Source organism: Schistocerca cancellata, chromosome 1 (assembly GCF_023864275.1).
Source record: "Schistocerca cancellata isolate TAMUIC-IGC-003103 chromosome 1, iqSchCanc2.1, whole genome shotgun sequence".
NCBI lineage: Eukaryota > Metazoa > Arthropoda > Insecta > Orthoptera > Acrididae > Schistocerca > Schistocerca cancellata.
Window position 1 is genome coordinate 641,454,305 of NC_064626.1, and position 22,349 is coordinate 641,476,653.

General features: G+C 38.6%; 1 protein-coding gene across 2 annotated transcripts in view; it reads left to right on the plus strand.

Annotated features, from left to right (window-relative positions):
- Window positions 1-22,349, plus strand: part of LOC126183320 (toll-like receptor 2) — a 132,169-nt gene that overhangs the window by 16,737 nt on the left and 93,083 nt on the right. The window contains exons 2-3 of one of the 2 annotated variants that reach the window (XM_049925181.1): window positions 11,752-11,912; window positions 20,008-20,169. In XM_049925181.1, coding sequence (XP_049781138.1) covers window positions 11,752-11,912; window positions 20,008-20,169 — 323 coding nt within the window. The remainder of the gene's footprint in view (window positions 1-11,751; window positions 11,913-20,007; window positions 20,170-22,349) is intronic. The other variant, XM_049925190.1, reaches the window with a different exon arrangement.

The window sequence follows — 22,349 nt, forward strand, 5'->3', positions numbered from 1 at the left end:
AGCATGTAGCACGATTTCAGACAATTTTTTATGCCCACCATTGACTGTAAACAAGTAATTTCGCCAACTATCGACGGTTGATTGGAGTTATCACCAAGTAGAATTGGCAGACATATTTCTCAATCATCTGGAAAGTAAGTTCTTTAATGAAAACAATAGACTCAAAAGTAAAATAATATATTACTGGAGATATGTTGCTGATACCTTGCTGCTATTTGATGGAACAAAAGACGAGATCGACGAACTACTAGCAGTATTCTACATCTACATCTGCTATTCACAATAAAGTGCCTGCAGAGGGTTCAATGAACCACCTTCAAGTTGTCTCTCTACCGTTTCTTTCCACAAAAACATAAAATTCACAATAGAACATGAGGACAACAAAAGTATAAATTTCCTTGATATTAAAATCACCATCAACAAAAACATAAGTTCAGCATACACAGAAAACGCACATACACAGACATGACACTGGACAAATCACCAGGCCATCCCACCACACAGAAAGTGAAAGGTGGCTACACTGAGTTACAGCGCCAGAGATTGCGCCAAAGAGTATTATTCCGCCGCCTCCACTGGGGCAGTAGTAGTGCAGAGGTTGTCGTGGGCAGTTGTAGTTCAGAGGTTGCCGTGGGAAGCGCTTGTTGAGAGGATGTCGTGTGCAGTTTTTCTTCTGCTGGCCGAGAGAGTAGATGTTGTTCGGTTGGTGTAATGCATATATGGAAGATGTTGCAACGATCACAGTGTATTTTTCGTCAATATATATGGAGGTAACAAAATTTTTTTAAATTTCAAATTTCCTAAATGACAATGCCTCATGGTCACAGGTTCAGCCAACAAAGCATTTGGATCTTGTTCATGTATTAGACTTGTAATTCTGGTTTCTATGTGCAATTATATTATTTCTGGTTTTTCAATTAGTTCATTGTAAATGGTGTTTAAAATATCTCGTCGTATTGAGGAACAACCGTGCCAGATACGTGTAGGTTGAATCACACTTCCACACACAGAACAGTTACACTTGTGCTTTGTTGTTTCGTAGCTTTTATAGTTGCTGGGAACTTAATTAATCAATGGTGTTAACGGAAATTTCCTTTCATTCTTTATTGTTATTTTATGCAGTCAGATTGCGTACTAATACTACTCAGGGCCAACCGGTTACGAGACTTCGTAACTGGACACACAGCTACTAAAATTATTGCATTTACATTTATATAATTAAGCCCCCATGCAAAACATGCTGCACTTAGGTTCATGCTACACAGTTTACATTCTCTTGATTTATAAGGAAACGTCCACGAGAATGAGATAGGCACAATAAAGAGCATTGCCATAAGCAATGGCTACACAGCCAAAACAACTGCCAATTTAGATGGACAAATACACAAAAACAAGATAACGAATGGCCACACTGTGGAAGAAGAGAAAATATTCGCCAATATCCCACACCTGGACCCCATATCACAAAAAATTGCAAACATTTTAAAAAAAAAATGTAACAGTTTCATACTCAACTAATAATAAGTTAGGAAACTTACTCGTCCATAACATAAAATTAAATACGCAAACATACAACAACAGTGGAGTGTACAAAGTATCATACTCCAGTTGTCCTGGTTACTACGCAGGGAAAAGAGGCAGAAAATTTAAAACCCGTTTTCAGGAACACGTAAATGCTTTCAGGCTTAACCACTTTGAAAAATCAGTCATTGCACAAACACGTTGGAAACGATATGTCATCAACAATCGAGAAAACACTCTGGTAGTACTACATAATGAAGCCAATATTAAGACCCTAAATCTGTCAGAACAACAGGAGATCTACTGCCACAAAATCAAAAAACCAGAATCTATGTTAAATTAACAAACAGATTTCGCAAGCCACAGCTATTTCAGTAATTTTAAAGACCTATTCCAAAGTTATTTCCTGCACATGTCAATTGTTTCCTGCATACGTCAAGTGTTCAATAATTACATCTTAAGCATTACGAGTATATTCATCTTTGATCACAAGGTGTACAAAAACATCTGTGAAGTGTTTACAAACATGGGATAAATCCTAGTGTCCGATACCACTCGTCGGGTTTGAGCTTCGACCATAGATACTAGTAGACTGGCCTTGCTGTGCAGAAGCTATAGGGCTGGTGTGGCTCCAACATAAACCACGTGACTGTTGGCAAAACGTGGCGGGATTTAAAATCAGCAGTCTGCCATCCTATGTTTGTATCGTATTTTCCCCACATTTTTCAATTGACTGCCAAACGCTTCCAACAAAAATTACTTTTTATTTGCGAAAAATTATGCCAGAACTACATTTGATCTGGATTTGTTCACAGTACCATTTATAAAATCTAAAAAATACATCGAACGCCACTCTGGTGTCCAGCGGGACGAAATTACCATAAACTATCAATTAAAGTAAAATGTCGTTAAAATTCTTTTAAACAGTAAGAGTGGGCTCATGTCAAAACTTTAAACATTGGATTCGCCGCATTTTGAGCTCTAGTCAGTTATAAAAGAAAATGGGATATGGGAATTATGTCAACTATAGGTGCCAAAATTGTCGACTTTAGGAGCAGGTCCATTTTAGAGTATCAATTTTAGGTGCACTTTAAAGGTTCATTTCCCAATATTTTTACAAAAGTTTAAGCTATCAGTTTAAAAAAATATTTTAGATGAAAGGTGAGACTTTGAAGTTTCAGAAAATAATTTTCGAGCCTACGTTTATTTAATAGTATTAGAAGGCAGAAAAAATTCTCTTAATGTGTCGACTATAGGTGCTCTTACCTTATTATAATCTCACTTGAATATAAAAATCCTTGCTACCTGTGGGCTATTAAGTGCCTCAAAACGAATAATGCATATACCAAAGTGAATATTGTGCACCGTAAAAGATGTCAATTATGACTCCAGAAACACCTACAAAATTTCAACTGAAACAGTCGTTACAGCAATCAATTTAACCAGGGTAGGCCATAAATTAAAAGTTCCAAGAGATTATGCAATGATTTTAATTTTTTACAGGTATTTCTTCACAGTTGATGAAAACAATCTCAAGGAAAACTCTTTTCAAGGTTAAAACACTGTTGTCAACTTCTGTCTTAAGATAGTCATTCTGTGGGGAAACAAACTGCAAAACAATTCCCACAATGAACTGTGACAGTATATAATTTTTTAAAAAAACTATCTAAGGGACACTTTCCATTCCGAATATTGCAAAACTGTACTGACCCTCATCCAGATTAAGACCTATTTCTCAGGGCACAAACATGTTAGAGCTCATCTGCCGAAACAAAAACATTTGGCAGTCTCTCAGCACACTAAGAATAGGGGCTCTTATTTTAGAAAAATAATACCTGTACAGTGATCTGATTTTGTTCTGACACTGTGTGGGATCATGAGGAAATTTTTCCTTCCCTCTGCATAATAATCATGTGGGCATAAATCAAATAAAACTCCCCTTCAATTACATATTAATGATTATCATTGCAGTTTGTGAACAATTTGAATAGCTTACTACAAATGCACCAGAAGACAATTAGTCAACCTAGAGCTTAAAAACTCACTTTTTTAACAGAAATTTTAGGCTTACCTTAGGAGTAACCTTTAAAGATAGGAAAAGTTGTTCTTACACTGAAAAGTGAGGTCTGTTTTCTGCAGAGTTAATAAACTGCCAATGCCATGCACAATGTCCCATTTTCATGATGTTTTGCACCAAATTTTGGAAATTGTTGCATATGAATGAAATATATATACCTGTACTTACTTCAGTCAAACAGCATTCTGAATTTCTTATTGCAAGTTTATGCAACAAATCCTTAGTACCTGGTGTCTGTGATAGATGCATATTGCAGAGGTGAACACTATCCATTGCAGTAACAACTGAGGTAATAGAAATACTTTTGTGCTTGACACTCCAATGATATTTACAAACATGCACTGCCAACACCATGCATAATCTCACATTTTCACTAAGTTCCTTAGCAAATTTTGAAAGCTGTTGCATATGAATGAAATATATGTACCCGTACATGCTTCACTCAGAGCCTACTCAATTTTGTATTACAATCTCATCTGACAAATCCTTGCTATCTGGTGGTTATTATGTATCTATAGCAGACACATTTTACCGAAGTGAACACAATCCACTGCACCAACTACAGTTGACTAAGAATCAAGAAACTGGTTTAAACTATTACGTGAAACAACTTTTGGGTGTTTTAGTTTCCATAGATAACATGAAAAGAAATAAATGTTGATTCTTTCAAGTGCTTTTCTTATTTTAAATTTATTACACTTTTTTCTCAGTTGCTGCAAGTATTCAAAGAAAACTAACATATCTTGGGAAAAAATGGATATTCAGAAAAAATTAACTCAATATTTTATTTCACAACATTATTTTATTTCTTACAAAATTTTATTTCACATTTTCTTTCTTACAACACAATTTTCCCACAGATTTATTTCTTAAGCCCATATTCTAAGAGGGCAGAACAATGTTTAACAGGTAAAGAGATATAGAAGACACTGACAAGAGAATAAATCTAGTAAAAATATAAGGGCCCAAACAAATTAACAACACAACATACAGACCTAGAAGGAACAAAAAATAAAAGACAGTGCATAAATATATATTCTGTTAAGAGCAAAAGAATGTCTAGGTTTACATAAAAGAAATGAATCCAATTGGTCTGAAAACTGAAGTAAAGTCCAAACATATATTGAAAAAGGCTTTGTGGGTGCAGTATGGGCACTTAGATGGTTAAGAACTCCAGATACCTCTGTCTGTACTTTGTGTAGACATCAAGGTTCAAACATTAATAATAATAAACAACATAACCTTGGCAATTATTAACTCCAATGTAATAGGGATCAGGCATAGATTATTTAATGTCCCTTGAACAGCACAGTTTTTGTGTATAAACTCCTCACACAACCTTTCTGGAATGTTTCTGTCACAGACTTTCCAAAATGGTGATTTCTGATTTTAAAATACTCAAATAAAATTGATTTAATTAGAGCATTTCTGTGATTTTCTGTGGGCTCAAAGTCCATAATATGTTTGTTGATAGATTGAAAAACACTATAATCAACATCTGCCATAGCACATGAAATAAGAACAAGCATAACATTTTTCTTTTGCAACATTCCCTTCGCCTGTTGCAACCGATAAGCTTGCTCTGCTGCTTTGCAAATTTTAATAACGTCAGCAGAAGGTGTAACTAAACCTCCCACGTTCTTTCTTCTGATTAGTCCAATGTCACTGTCCACTGCCCCACACAAGGAATTTTTCAACACAATGTACTGACTTAATCAATTTACGCACAATGAATCCTGCTATGTATGCAACAACATTCCGTACATAATTTGACAGCTGTTCAAATGAGACAGCAGGAATGCTGTATGAGTGATCATGAGAGACTGATGCAACATCTAGGCCTAACTTATCTGAATTACAATTCATAACTGATGTAAATGGGATAGATTGCATCACATCCAGTCCAGAAGATACACTGAGAATGGAACAATCTGCAGTATCTAAAGTAGATCCAAACTCTGACCCTCTTGCCTGCTGATGGATAAGCAATCGTTTGCAGGTTGCTTTGAATTGAGCTGCTGTGGGATTGTTGTTATCACCACCATATCTTCTGATTGAGCTGAAAAATGTCTCTATGTGGTCCTGTAGCAATTTATATGTAAGCAAGAAATTTAGTTTTGGTTGAGAGCTGTCTATGAGGGTAACATATAATCTTCTTAGGCTCTGTATACATACAAGAAAGCCTAGGAAAGCAGTCTTTTTGTTAGTATACAAAATAGATGGCCCATTAGCCTCAAGTCTCAGCTCCTGAATATATTTTTCCACTTCATCAAGAAATGGTAAAATATGGCCAGCTGTCTGCATTGACAGAGGTGATTTATACCCTTTGGAGAGGAGATTCGTACTATTGAAACAATCAAAAAGGTTGTTCATTGTCCTTATAAATTTAACTGTATGTTCACATCCTTTAAAGTCAGCTAGTTGCAAATCTTTGTCAAGGAATTCTAGAGTATTAGCTACACTACCACTAAATGTTTGCACAGCAATACTTACATTCATTTTATGACGATACCACTCAATGTGTTTTGTTCTTACTTTCGTAGCAGCCCGAAGTTTCTCCACTTTTTGCAGCTCATGTAATTTTAATACATAATCCCATTTTATTGGAATTCTGTTTCCATAAAAAATGACACCTTTACCAGCTAATGTATTGCGTATTAACTTGAACATGTGACATGGATCAAGGAATATGCAAACATCATCCTTACATAGAGGGTGTTTAAAAAAATATTTCATTCTGCACGTTGAAAGACAGGCCCCTAGCTTGTCTACCATTGCAGTGTTTACGTGAGCACCATCAAAAGTAACAGAAATTACTTCTACTCCAGCATCATATGTAAATTTCAATGCCTCCTTAAGTAGGTTTGATTTTTCAACAGCACCGAGTCCATTGACTAAAAAGTAGTCAATTGGAATTTTCCATGAACCATTAACAGCAGTCAACATGAATGTTAATGCCTCATTTGCAACAGGCAGATTGTCATTGTCAAGATCTGTACCATAATCTATGTAACCAATAAACTTATTTCCACAAAATTCAGCATGCTTCCTTATGGCAATCTCATCAAGTGACATGGCACAAAGCAATTTCTTACCTTTGCTAATGAGTTCCTGACTTTTTATTCTAAGCGCTATTGCTGCTTCTTTACTGAAACCAGGATCCCCATCAACAACACTGTACCATTTTCTTAATGTTCGTGGATGTGGCAGTGATGTTTTAAAATTTTTCCTTACATAGCTATATGCCTTGCTACTGTAAAAATTTAGTGTTAGAGCAAAGGTCCGAAGAGCTGCTGGATACATATTTGCTTCTTTACCTTTACTGACAAGTTGGAGCAACTCCGAAGTACCAGGTGGCAGCATCTGATAGCAAAAAGCCACATCATTTAAGCATAAGTATTCCAACCTACAATCAGTTATACATTTTAAAAATGACAGGCATTGTAAATATACTTGCCTTTAGTAAATTAGCCAGGGATTCATTTATAACACGATTATTTTCAAGATTATTTATCAAAGATTTCAAAGACAAGACTTTCTTCTTCATCCCACGAGATGACCGCTGCAAATTCTTTAACTTTCTGGCTTTGATGCTAATCTGCCGTCTTGCCACATCTATCACTTTTTCTGCTATGCCAGGAGTACACAAATCGCTATTCGAAAAGTCCCCAATATACCTGAAACTTTTGTTTTTTGGGGTGTTCGTTCCCATATCGCATAACGTCACTGTAAACAAAGCAAAAATGCATGTTTTGAGGTATAATTTGTGGGCGAAGCATGTCCGAAATGGCACTTAACGTAACGTGCTACAGTTCTATTCTAATATAATATTTTACTAACTCGCAGTTGTTACACACATTCTAAGAACGTTCAGACTTACAGGCATTGGAAGCACAGGTTTCAGAAGACGAGGCATCATCTAACGAACGCCTTCTAGAGCGTGATTTACGGAGCTTAGGCTTCTTCGATTTCATATGCTCCGGAAAATCGAAAAGTGTCGGGATAGCATCACTACTTAGCCAATTCCCTCCAGTTTTAGCCCTCTAAAAACATCGGGTTTAAAAATGACAGGCATTGTAAATACAAATTATAAATATACATTGTAAATAATAACTAACCTATCAAAACATTCCTCCTCGAAGTGTTTCGAGCAAAGGCGCGTATGTGCAGACGGCTTAAAGTTTTTTCCGCTTCAGGGCCTGCATCCAAAGCTCCCTTCGGTTTTCATCCTTAGGGAACCTATGAGTAGGAACGAGAAACAGTTATACTTACTTCTGTAACTGAATTATCACAGATACTTTCCAAAATGTAGTATGAATCTGACTTTACAGGCACCACTTTCAACACTTTAATTTACGTGATACTCTATTTCAAGTGTATAAAACATATAAAAGTCACTTCAGCAGATTTCAATAAACGCATCTGCACTATCATAGAAACACTTACACGTGAAATGTAATGCCATTTCCCCCGACAAAACGCTGAGTACAGCCATAAGCGCAACACGAAACAACCATGTTTTGCCAACATTCACGTGACTTCAGCCCAGAGATGTTGGAGCAGCGAAAATGACGTCAGGGCCAGTCTATTATATTTATGGTCGAAGGGTTTGAGCAATCACGTCATACCTAAGGCAAAGACGCTACGTATAGGCAATCTATGAAAGCAACGGATTAGATTCATAAACAAAGGAATGTAGCATACGATAAAATTACAATAACATTCACACACTTATTTATTTAGTCTTGAATTATATCGAAACGAACTGAAGGTAACGAAAACAATTAAGAACAAGAATTACAAACAAATTTTCATGCCTGGTAAGAAGTATATCTGTATTATCGTAATTTACGCGACTAGAAAAGCAGAAAACCCTTAAATTCCATTACAGTAAAGCGCATAGTGAAGTCATACTGTTATAAAATAGCGTTAATTGTATATTAATTATTGAATCTAAAAGGAGAAGCGCAGGAAAGTGGAGGTTTTGGGCGGGAATACTAAAATGTATCAGAAAAATGAGAAAATTAAATGAATGACAATAAATACGAGACAGTAACATAAAATGTGGAGACACAGACACACTAAATTCTAAAAATTTACAAAAAATAAAGAATACTGGAATCGATAACTAGAATTAATTAATGCAGGTAAATTCCATTTACAGATTCCAACCGCTCCATGATTCATCTGTAAATAATTTTTGCAGTTGTATGTACTGAACGTAATACAATTTTTACGTTTGTAATTGCTCCCTAACACTACTGCAGTATATAACAGAAATTGTAATCGGTAACTGGAACTGACCTTCTATATAGATCAATTCTAGTTACCGATTCCACTATTAGTAACTTTTTTCTGTAGTTCAGAGAGCAATATCAAATGCAAAAATCATATTAGCCCACTTTAGTACACACGCGTGCTGAAAAAACGTTCTAATTAATGAATCATCGAATGGCTGGAATCGGTAACTATAACTGACCTGTACAGGAGGTCAATTGTGGTTACCGATTTCAGCTTTTCGATGGTTCGTTGTTTTGGACGTTTTAGCAGTAATCTGTGGACTACGTTTTTGTAAGATTTCTAGATTTCTTATTCATCTCAAAACTACTGCGAAAAACTAATAAATACTGTAGGTAGAGCTTCCAAATTTTTCTCTTTTTAAAGTAATGAAGAAACTAATACCAGTGTAGTAATCTGTAACACTTTAGTGCACACACTTGTTGTTAAAACGATCTAAATAACGATCCGTGGAATCGTTGGAATCAGTAACTAGAAGTAACCCACATAGGTCAGTTCCAGTTACCACTCCAGTATTTGTTAGCCACTATTTTTTGTCAATTTTAGTTACTTTTGTACTCGCCCCTTCACATTCAATGATTATTATTAAAAGTTAACGCAGATCCATAATATCATAACTTCACCATGCGCTATACTGTACTGGATTTAAATGTTCTCTGTGCTTTTCTTAGTCGCATAATTACGATAATAGTTTATTTCAGACATGTATACTTCGCTCTTTCTGTTCTTATTTGCTTTCGTTACCTTTTATTCTTGTCGGTATAATTTGTGGACAAATAATTAATCACGTGAACTGTCTTTGTAATTTTATTGAATGCTACATTCGTTTGTTTACGATTATGACCAGTTGCTTTCAAAGGTTGCCTCTATGTAGCATCTGTGCCCTAGGTATGACGTCGTTGCTAAAAGCCGACGAGTGGAATCGGACGCTAGAATTGACAAGTCAGAATCAACTGTGTTTAATCTGTCTTTTCTGAAAACTATTAAGTCCATTGTAAAAACGTTTCACCTAAACTTACCTCCGACTTTAACCAGCTTTCAGAACCTACAATAATCTGTGCTGAAGTGCTTTCTATTAGCGGTTGGAGCTCTGGTTCTGTCCCAACACAGCTATGACAGTTTTCTGCCATAATACCAAAGATTTCTATGTCATTCCTTGTCTTGTTTTTGACTTGCACCCTTTGAGACGGAAACTCTTTTTGTTCTTTCCTGAGACCCTACAGCCTACAAAACCGCTACCCATGTAGCCGCTTCCTGTGTGTGGTGGACTCTTGATCTACTAAGCGAGACCCGATGAGTGTGCAACCGACACGGTCGCAGAAGCTTCTGATTCAGAGTTTCCACTCGGCTCTGTACCAGATGTTCGTAATCGCTCTTGTCGACGATGCTAGAGATGATGATCTCTCTTCATCTCGAGTTAAATCAAGTGCTTCAAATACAGGATTGTGGTAAGCACCTGTGTTATGAGTGAAGCCTGAAATAAATTTGGAGTGTAACGATAGACTTAATCATTAGTGCTGTAGATGTGGGGATCCGGTAATGTATTCATTCAAGACATTAGGGCCATGTGGACGTGCATGGAATTGTTTAAGTCGCAGTTGTTGAAGGTAGTCAGTTCTGCTTCTCATGATGGATATAAAGCAACACTTATGTTTCCCGTCTCACACATAAAACGATTCCACCCCAGTTCAACTCTTTTCCATTAAAATAGCAAACTCAATTCGGTATTGTTTAGATGGAGGGGTGGAATTAAATATGAAAACTTTTTAGTGGCCATGTTAAATTATGAAAAATATTTTCTAGTTAACAGACTATTTTATTAATTCTATTGTACTGCTTTGCGTTATACTCGTTCATTAATAGGAATGGAGTCGATTGGATGGCAACACTGACAGAATTCACTATAAATTTTTTAAGTATGAAAGAAAGGGGACCCATTCCTTCACCGTTCAACGTGAAGGTGTTAAGCTTCTGCTTCTGTTGCTTCGTTTTCTGTGGCATTACATCGTATTTTGGCTCCTGAAACGATGGTGTTGTACACAAGAGAAAACTCAAATACAGCCGCGGACTCATATGTGCGGTCTTTGCTGCAGGTGTAGGAATTACCATGTTTTAAGATGCAAAGTAGACATAAACGACGGCAATAGATGCTCACACCACGAGCTACAAAGAGTGTACTTAGTGCAGCATTTCATGTTACGATGAGCCTGGTGGATTTGGCATTCTTGCCTGACTAGAATAAAATGCGCTGATATCTTTTTTTATCTCTCGTCTTATACACGTTGTATTCTCGACTCATGAGACACATATCCCAAAACCACTTTCCAAGTTTAATTAATAGACTGCGTCAGGTAAGTGGAGCGCTACAACTGCAAACAGCAGTAATGTTTGTGAGAGACAATGAAAAGTATGTATAACTGCGTAGTCTTCCTACGCCAGAGTCACTTTCTAACATTCTGCGTGGTGTATGTGACATGCTGCCGGATTTGCTTATCATGTCAGGGTATTCATGGGAGGTGTTGGATTTGCCTGACACCTTACAAATTGACATAAAAGTTTTCTGAGTACTTCTAGACTTTTACGTCAAATGAAAAGTATAGTTGCTAGCTCCAGTTATGTTGCAAATGAAGTTGTCATAGTTGTGAAGCGGCTCAGCTTTCCATGTAATTATGTAATAGGATAAGTCGGCGAATGCCCGGACGAGCGTTGGTGCTAAACGGCGTCTCTTTGACGGTGGTTACGTTTTAATATAGCATCAAAACACAAGGATTTCGAGGACTCTCGCGGAAAATAATGTATGCACAATCAGAAATATCCAGCTTTTATACTGAACTACACTTCTTGTATTTTTTCAGGTCAGCTGTAAATTGGCTGTCAAACAGAAACAGGAAAACGACAATGCTTTGTCCTTCCGGAGGTTTCTGCTCAATACGATGAATTTTCGCATTCTTGCTGCGTTACCAAGTGACCAGCATGCCTACTGTGCTTCGATTGCATCTATTCACTTACAAATAAGGTAACGACAACAAATATTTATGGGCTGTAAGATAACATGTATGTGTGTTAATACTGGCGCACTCACGAGCAATTAAACTAAATATAGCTACTGTGTTCGAGGGACAGCGCCTTGGTTGCCACAGCAAAAGAAAAGATTCGCCAGTGACAAAAGGCTTCTCACTATTACCTGATTTTGACTAATCATGGCTGCTACTGGATTAGTTAAGCTTGTTGCATAAGTTTCAACCAAGTTCAAAAATCGCTGCTGTAAGCCAGTAAATGTTCTGCTGTAACTAATTAGAATAGCCAAATTCAGTTGCGTCCCACAATGTTTAAAACGGACAGTCAGTAAATGACAGCTATACCATCACCAGTAATTAGGAGTTTAATGCACAACGTATCCACAACAAGACTTTCTTATCACAGTTAACCCAAGGTACCATGCTCATTTCATGACCGTTTCAGCTCAACACAGCACATTTCAAACATATGTAAGGTAACTTTTGTTGGGGCCCGCAGTGCATAATATGTCTTTTAATGACATGGTTATTACGAATATCAGCCAGCTACACTGCTCTTTAAATGATTTTTATTTTATAAATTATTCACGATGAGCCCATTTCGACATGTTGCCACCATCAGGTGTCTGTAAATAGATAAGCAAGCGATGGTCTTAATATGATGGTCTGTAACTATGATCTTAAAAGTTATAACACATCTTTATGCGTTTTTACCTTGCAAGCAATATCGTTGCTGCCATGTTCTATCTTTTTTAGAATTATTCTCCTCAGATGTACACTGGACACGCGTATCAGATTTTAGTTGGTTTTTATGTATGCTATTTATCTTGACAGCTTGGATGACAGTGGATCAATGATATTGCATGTTGATACAGTTACCATTATTTATAAGTGGTGGAGGGAAAATTCGGTTGCCTCTTATTATTTTTATGGGTTTGGTTCTAGTTATGTTTTCGTCTGGAATTTGTTTTGGCTTTATTTGAGATTTTTATTTTATATTTTTATTTTCTTCGTCATAATTTTGTTATTGTCTTTGATTTATGCTACTGTTATGTCTTGTAAGTAGGCTGTTTAGGTTTTTTTATTGGTAACTCCACGTAGCGCTCTGTATGAAAACCACTGGCTGGACTGTGTGCAGTCTGTGGGTGGGTGGCATTGTTGGAATTTGCTATTGTAGTGTTGGGCAGTTGGCTGTTAACAGCGCGTAGCGTTGCGCAGTTGGAGGTGAGCCGCCAGCAGTGGTGGATGTGAGGAGAGAGATGGAAGAATTTTGAGAGCGGACGATCTGGACGTGTGTCCATCAGAGACAGTAAATTTGTAATATTGGATATCATGGACTGATATATATATTATGACTTTTGAACACTATTAAGGTAAATACATTGCTTGTTCTGTATCAAAATTTTTCATTTGCTAACTATGCCTATCAGTAGTTAGTCCCTTCAGTAGTTTGAATCTTTTATTTAGCTGGCAGTAGTGGCGCTCGCTGTATTGCAGTAGCTTGAGTAACGAAGATTTTTGTGAGGTAAGTGATTTGTGAAAGGTATAGGTTATTGTTAGTCAGGGCCATTCTTTTGTAGGGATTATTAAAAGTCAGATTGCGTTGCGCTAAAAATATTGTGTGTCAGTTTAGTGTTGATCAGAACAGGGAAAGAGCGAAATGTCTGAGTACGTTCAGTTCTGCTCAGCTGTTTGAAAAGCAAATAATGTAAGAGGTTTATCAGCACAGTAATTCATTAATTTTTCTAAGGGGACGTTTCAGTCTTTGTTTTATTCTCTTTATGTTTTATCGCTGTTACCATGGATATGTGTTACTTAGCATCTCTGATTCATTGCTTTACACGTTTTCGTTATGTATAATGTGAATAAAGTTTTCTATGCACTTTTTGTGCTTTAGTTCGGTTTGTTCGTTCAGTAAATTTGTAGGGTTGCTGTATACATGTGATTATATCTCCATTTCCTCAAGGACGTTCACGAATGCTCCCTTCTGCGTAATGCGGAGTAACTCTAGTGCTTCTTTTACAGGTTTTACGTCATGTTTTTCTGTTTGTAGATGCTGACAAAATGTGGATGGATTATTTCCCTTTCTTTGCTGTGCTCTTTGTATCTAATTTTGAAGTTATATTGTAACAAATAATCCCTCGGTCACAAATATTCAGTCAAAATTGACCTGGTTTCGGCGCTACTATGAGCGTCGTCTTCAGAATTAGACAAACTGTACTAAAACATTGGGTATATAGTACATTAATAAAATTAAAGTTTGTACTGACTCGAAAAGATGCAGTACTTACAACCCCTGTCCACAGTACGAGCAGCCCTTAGCGGCTCGCCATCTGACAAGTGTTCATGACGTCGCCTTTCCGGCTGAGATCTTTATTAATATGTGACTTGTAAGTACTGCATCTTTTCGCGTCAGTACAAACTTAAATTTTATTAATGTACTATATACCTAATGTTTTAGTACAGTTTGTCTAATTCTGAAGACGACGCTCATAGTAGCGTCGAAACCAGGTCAATTTTGACTGAATATTTGTGACCGAGGGCTTATTTGTTACAATATAATTCTGACACGGTCACTGAACCTTAGCAGCTATGTTCAAAGTAATTTTGGAGTTCCTGCCGGTTTGTCCCTATACAAATATTGCTACGAAATTTACAGAAAGCCTATCGCTACAGACTATATTATCAATGCACACTCAATCATCCAGAAGCTAACAAGCTCGCATTCTTCTACACAATGCTTCACATATTAATAAATTTGCCACTAGAAGATGACGCAGTTCAGAAGGAAGTAAAAATCTTAGAATACATAGCCCAGGAAAACGATTGTGACCCCAAAATTATACTACAATAAGACGCAATCAGAAAGGCAAAATATACATAAAGAAATAACACTAAACATATAGAAAACGAAAAAGAAGAACACAAACGTAACCACAACTTACCTAGGAAACATTTTAAACAAAATAAGTTATCCAACAAAACCGACATCGCCTTTGCCTATCAAAATACACACAGCCTCAAACACAAAATCCACAAAGGCAGCTCGATAAACCCACACACAACACCGACATTTTCAAAATTTCATGTATTACTTTCCACAATTTCTACTTAGGAGAAACCGTTAGGAAATTCCAAATCAGATACAAAGAGTACCTCAGAGAAACTGAAAATAACGCATCCACAGAGCATCTGATGGTGGTAATATGCCGAAGTTTCTTCGGCCGATTGCCTCACAATACAATACCAGGCATCCCACACACTACTGTCATAAATCGTTTGGGTTTTCCTAGTATCTCAAAAATAATTTATCATAACGCCCGCCACCGCAAACGCGTGATCGATTTAGAATCGCACGTTCGATATATATCGTTTGGACCCTGCGACTTCGATAGGCAAACATTCTTGCAAATTACCGATATTCGTAATGACCTTGTTTTGCATAGATAAAATCTTACCTACTGGGTCAAAACTCACAGAGATAACAGAAGCTACAAATAATGACTCTGAAAGAATAACACTGCCAATTCATAAAATACAATTCTGTACTTATCCATTTACAAAAACTATGGAACAAATACAAAAACTGTAGTGAAGGAAAGAATGTATAGAACTTTATAATGCATTCGTGAGATATATGAAACAAGTGAGAGCTGTTGTGAAATTACAGGGGGGACTGAAAAATATGCCCTTTACAGCGTCGCCTGTCTAGAATCTCGTCACACCTTCTATGGTCATTATCGTGAAAGTAGAGTGTTCCGACGTCTTGCAGACTGCCACCTATTCATGTGGCACCGTGTCAGTTGTGTGTGTTACTGGCAATGTGTCGGGAAAATCATCGTCGCCGAAACAACTGACACTCATTTGTTGATGACAGGGGTTGCCAATAGTTACCTCTGAATGTAACATTTATTATTGTTGTCTGTTCCTTGTTGAATGGCAATACCATCCAGGACCGCCACCTATGGAATAGAGAAACCACAGTACAGATATACGTCTGTTTAACACACGTCAAAAGGGTTGAGAGATTATCACTGGGTGAGGAAGAAAAGGAGGGAGTAATTAGTCTTCTGACTGGGTTTGTGCGACGTGCGACGTGTCTTTCCCCTTCTGTGTCAACCACTTCATCACAGAGTTGACCTTACACCCAAAAATCTTCGATTATCTATTGAATACATTTCACTCTTCCCCTACAGCTCCTCTCCTTACGACCCCCTCTAGTACCATGAAACATATTGCCTGAAGTGTTTACACATATTCTCGCTTCATCTTAGTGTCCCACGTATTCCTTTCCGCCGATTCTCTGTTAAGACCTCCTCTTTCCTTGGATTACTAGCCCGCTTAATTAGAAGCGTTCTTTTCTTATTTTATTTCTTAAAATATTGTCATAACCGTTGGCGCGAAACGTGTGTTGTATGTCTCTCCATTCTTCTTTGATGTTGTTTGAGTCACTTATCTGGAAGACAGGGGCAGTCAGCGTGTGTAGCCCTGAATATTTCTGAAGTCTCCTCGTGCAGGTCCCGATTTGTGTGGGTTATCTTCCGGTACACTTTGTGACCCACTGTACTACTCGCAGTACTATATACCTCCACGCCCAAAAATGGTAATGCACTGTTGGTTTAGGTTTCGTGGGTGAACTGTATATTCTTATGCAGGCTGTTTAAATGTTGAAGGAAGCTTCCGAATTCCACCTTTCCTTGTGGCCAGTTAATGATAAATACCGTACCAGCAATGGGGGCGTAACATTCAGGAGCTAGAACCGTTTGCATAAAAGCGTCGTCCATAAAGATGTCCGCAGCGACATAGAAATACCTTTTCTCCACCAAAACCAGTCTTTCCCTGAGGAAGACTGTTGCAGTACGGTCGAAACTTTGGTTTTAAGTTTATCACCAAAGTATTGTATACTATGACGCGGTACAACACGCAGAAAAATTTTAATCATCATGACACCGCTCGCGGAAGCCTACTTTGTTATGTAAGTGAATTAACAATTACCAAATTTGTTCGGCACACACTGAACTACTACGGACTACGCTGGTGATTTTGTACTAAAGAGGCCTTAGAAATATTTCATAATTCAAGACCTATTTATTGAGTTTTTTGAGAAATGTGTCGTATTGGTTTAGGAAATCGATGAGACTCAAATCCTGCAAATATGAAGGAAACCGAAGAGCGCAGAGCTGTCGTTGAGGGCCGCTTGTTAGATAAATACCAAATAAATGCCACACTCAAGTTGTCGTAACTCTTTTAAGAAAACCGGTGTCTTCAGCGAATGACGCAGGTTAGAATCGTTGTCCGACTACTCTTTAATCCCTTCAGAATGTTACAAGCTATGCATCAGAAGCTGAAAAGGGAAAATGGTACAGGGAATTGTTACGAAAAATTCATGTCATTTCATTTTAAAAGTATGTTTTCAAAAAAAAAAAAAAAGTTATTCTTGTCATTGATAAATATTATGCGTAAGATCTAAAATGAAAATGTGAGCATTTTGTTTTCAGAAACACGCACTAACATATCCGAAAACAATTTCCAGAGAATCAGGAGTTTTTGTGTTAATTTGGTTTCACAATTATATTTCAATTGTAGATTATCGGTTCAAAATGGTTCAAATGGCTCTGAGCACTATGGGCTTAACTTCTAAGGTCATCAGTCCCCTAGAACTTAGAACTACTTAAACCTAACTAACCTAAGGACATCACAAACATCCATGCCCGAGGCAGGATTCGAACCTGCGACCGTAGCAGTCGCGCGGTTCCGGACTGAGCGCCTAGAACCGCTAGACCACCGCGGCCGGCTATATTATCGGTCGTGTACGCTGAACAGGGTACACAAAGAAATAGAAGTCGATATTTCGAGAACGGTTTGAGCGTGTACAAGAATGGGTAAACGCAATGAACAAATGGAACTACAGCTGAACAAAGAACTCTGGATGTGGAACGAGCAACAAGTGACCTGCCGAAAAAAGAACGAAGCTGACCGAATGAAACCGCATAAGAAACAAGGAACGGTCGAAATGGAACGAGGAACGAGACAGTAGCGGCAATTAGGCCGTCCTGGAGGAATCGTCCTTTAGAAGTCGTTGACCTGTCCCACAGGTGGTATGGTGAACCGTTCCCATAGACAATGTCCCGCCGGTAGAACCTGGGCCAAACAAGCAGCTAGGTGCTGCTAGCTATTCCTGATTCAGCTATAACTTTGATTCCATGATTCCATTGTTTTTTTTTTCTTTTTTTAAAAAAAAATGAAGAAGTCCGGTGGATGCGTAATGGAAACACAGAGAAAATCAAAAATGTTTTATTTGCAGCATTTGGAAAAACCCAGCTACTTCTCTACACAGTTGTGGAGGAGGCAGCTGCCTATGTTTCTCTTCGCTGGTCTACAGCTCATTGTCTGTGCCAAAATGCTGTCCTCATATCCAACAGTTCATGTGAGCGAAGAGATGAAAATCCAAGAGAGCCAAGGACGGGCTGTATGGTGGGTGACCCAACACTCTGCAGCAATGTGTTTGCTGCAGCTGCGCATGAAGAAGAAGAAGAAGAAGAAGAAGAAGAAAGATTAGGCATTAACGTTCCATTGAAAACTGCTGCAGTGTGCGGCCAAGCATTGTCGTGAAGCAGGGCAATACGTAAGACGACATTCCTCTTCGCTTCTTCTGAATTTACCTTCGTAAACCATTTTTATCGAATAGACTGATCCAATCATTGGAAAAGGTCATCGGATGACACTCGTTACTTCCCTGACCGCTTGCACCATGAACCACTGTACTTACTACAAAGTTCCTGCACCACTGCCGCACTTCGCTGTCATGCATGACAGTTACATTATATGCCAGCAACCCTGGCGGCACTGCAAGTACTCGGCGAGCAGGTGCACGGAGCACCGAGTCACCTCGGGCTGGCTACTGGAGAGTCCTCATTCCCACTCAGAATTCTAGGGTAATTCTTGATGACCCATCCGCGATGTACCTGGCGCCGTATGGTCGGTTGATGTCCTCCCTACCCCCTGGTAGGTTTCAGCACCTAGAAGCGCCTGGGTTTGAACAGGAACGTGGACCAAGGAGGCTCTGTTGTTGACTTCCGCGTTGAAGTTCCGTGCTCGCAGGACAATGCGATGTTGTGTTGTCGGAAGACATCACTTCCTCCACCAGTAGATGGAAGGCGCCGAGCTGCATTAAGCTCATCTGGTGAAGGGCATCATCTTGAGTACATCTTTAGCGAGTTCATAGCCTGTACTGGAGCATGTGGGACACAGATTCACTGCAATATCTCAACAATGGAATTTAGTATTATTCCAGTGATTAACTCGTTACGAGAGCTGGAGAGCAGAAGTATTTAAAGGGAACTGGTGTGAGGCTATGGCGCGAGGCTCTTTTCGTAATGACTGCATACTGTTAACTGTTGTATCAGTTCCTCGCTATGTGCCATTGTGAAACAGATAATTTCTAGCAACATGTCTTACGAGCTAACGAATATCCTTGTCTCGCTTCCTTTGGTTTTCTGCTGAATGTGTATCCTCCATCGGCAGATAGTATCGTAACGTGTCAGTGCCCTGAACCACATGCGACAGAGTGGCTCGCTTCCAGCTGTGCCTTTGTCTCTGGCATGACTTGAGTTTGCTTGTCGCAATGTGAATGGGTTTTAATAAAATTTTCTAATTTAAACCCATTACTGTTCCGTGCCGTAACAGAATGACAGTACGCACTTCACACTTGGCGGGCGATTCTGTTGTCTAGGCTTCTTCAAGTGCTTACAGTGCGCTCAGAATTGAAAAGAGCGACATGACGCTATAGAGTGGTATACTAGAGACACTATGTAAATATCTGCTTGGAGATTCATCGGATTTCACTGTGGTTTTAATTTCGCAACCGATCGAGACTTGTAAAAAAAAATTCACTCATTATCATCATTCACGTATTTATCACGTTTATCGCAAATAAATTACATGTATTGACCTATTGGTACAGCTTTTGACTTTATAGTGTGTGTGTGTGTGTGTGTGTGTGTGTGTGTGTGTGTGTGTGTGCTCGCGCGTGTGGAAGAAAGAGAGAGAGAGAGAGAGCTGTTCCATCTCAGACATCTCTCAATTTGCCTGCAGGGACAACGACGTAACAGAGAGCCATACCGAAACTGATCTGCCTCCAGGCTTCATCACCTTCCTAAATTTCTTCACGAACGACAGCTTTGCTCACATCGACTTCACCAAGGATGTTCCTGTAGCTACTGTCACCCTCTCCCCGGAGTGTCAAGGTTTGCCAAGGTAAGTTATCGCTGTCACTGTGTATCTGCTGTCCACAAAAAACAATGATTTTGCCCGTGAGTCTGTAAGAAATGTATCTTTATCTCAGCCGTGGATTTATAATTAGTATACCTTAAAATGTTTTGAATGTCCATGTATACAGGGATGGACACCGACACAAAATACAGCAAATCTGGAAGTCATGCCTATGCTGACGCAAACATTTTCGTGTTGTGATCATCAACTTTTAGATTCGTAGATAAAACATACACTCTAAACGTACAGTTCAGGATGAAGGTAGCATTTCTCCACTCAGGCTTTGATATTTATTGAGGCCTCCTAAACACACCACAACTTTCGTCTTATGCATCCTTTTAAAACGGCAATAAACGCATCGATGGAACAAGTTGAAATTTCATTTTGGTTGTCAGAGCGAAAGTCCAGAAGTGTATGTAAGGGGCGGCATTTATAACTTTATCTACTTATTCTGAGGACGTAAGCGTGCAGATACCGTAACCTGCGGAATCGAGCCGACCTAAATTTGCTTTGTAATACAAAGCACAACTAAGCCCAACCTAGACTTTCAGCGCCGTGCCCTTTCGCGCAACAGATAGCTCCAAAACTCTGCAATAGCATGAGAGACAACAGCAGCTGGAATTAATAAAAGGCATAGGCTTCCAGTGACTTCAAACTCGGGATAACGACAGCTAAGTTAGAATGACGTTGCATTTTATTACAATAATCACGCCTCATTTACATTACACGCTTCAGCTTTGCGTTTAGGAAGCACCCATACAATCGAAGAACGTCATGATTACTGACAAGCGCTAATGATAAACTTTCTTTATTTAATAACCAATTTGAGTCCACGGGTGTCATCACGTTCCTTTGTACCAACTGAAAGAACATATGAAGAGAATTACAAGATTAAACTGTCACAACCATATTAACTGATACACATGTTTAAGGAAGCTCACACGTAAAAAAAAAAGCATTTACAAAACCATGTTAGCATTCATAAAACCAATGGCGTCAGATAATAAAACCATGAATCTCTCACTGGAAATAAGAGTAAGACACTCAGTCACTCAGAATAACGTAACTAACGAGGAACAAAGTATCTCATAAAAACTTAGAAAAACCGCATTCCTGCAGAGTTTACTACTGTGATAGTGTAACATAAATTACGCTGTCTATCATAAACTGTGCCAGACTGTACACTTGTTCGTGTTACATCAACACTCATCCTTAGTGCTAGGAACGAAGGCTTCTGCATACTGACAACTGCACACCTGATCACTGTTAAACAGCTGAACCAGAACTGATTTAGAAATTGTCACAGATCTATGGTTCCGGTAAGATTCCAGTGACTAGTACTTTACGGTATTAAGGGGGGTGGGGGTCCCAGGAGGAACGGTCAGTATTCAGGGATGTGACAATAAACATCATTCGAAGCAAAAAAAAGTTTCGCTGCCATACGATAATCACAGCACACACTGGGATCTAAAATGTATAAGGCCTATCTTAAGAGCTATGAGCACTTCAGTGAAATGGAAGGAAGACAAGTATTTCTGGTCAGATGAGTATGGGTTAATATCAACAGCAGCAGAAAATAGTGTAACGGGAGTTGCTGTTCATTTTTGGAACACAACCTGCGACCGGCTTAGAGACAGGAGCGATGGCACTTTCTGCAGGACCTAGCCATCATTTTGCAGGACAATGCCCAAGCACGTACAGTGCAAGCTGCTACTAATCTGTTTGGCTGATGGGGCTGCTAAGTGCTATAGCACCTACTGCACTCCCCTTACTTAAGCCCTCGTGAGTTCAACTCGATTTCTAAACTGAAGGAAACACTTCACGGTATTCGCTACAGAACAGCTACAAATTCGTCGGGCAATAGATCGCGCCGCTCGAACTGTCAACACAACTGGCACTGCTAAGAGTATCCTACGACTTTCACATCTCTGGCGACGGGTTATACACAATGCTGGTGACTACTTTGAAGATCATTAAAACTTTGAAACTCGTATTTATTTTGTACGAGCTGTAAATAAACAGTTTCCACTATTAAAGTTCCAACCCTCGTACATCATTGTGCAACAAATATTTCCTGAGACATGTCCTCATACACACTGAGATGCCTGAGAAACTATTGCATCATGATTGGCGTTCATATTTATTACTCTTTGCTACTAATTGTA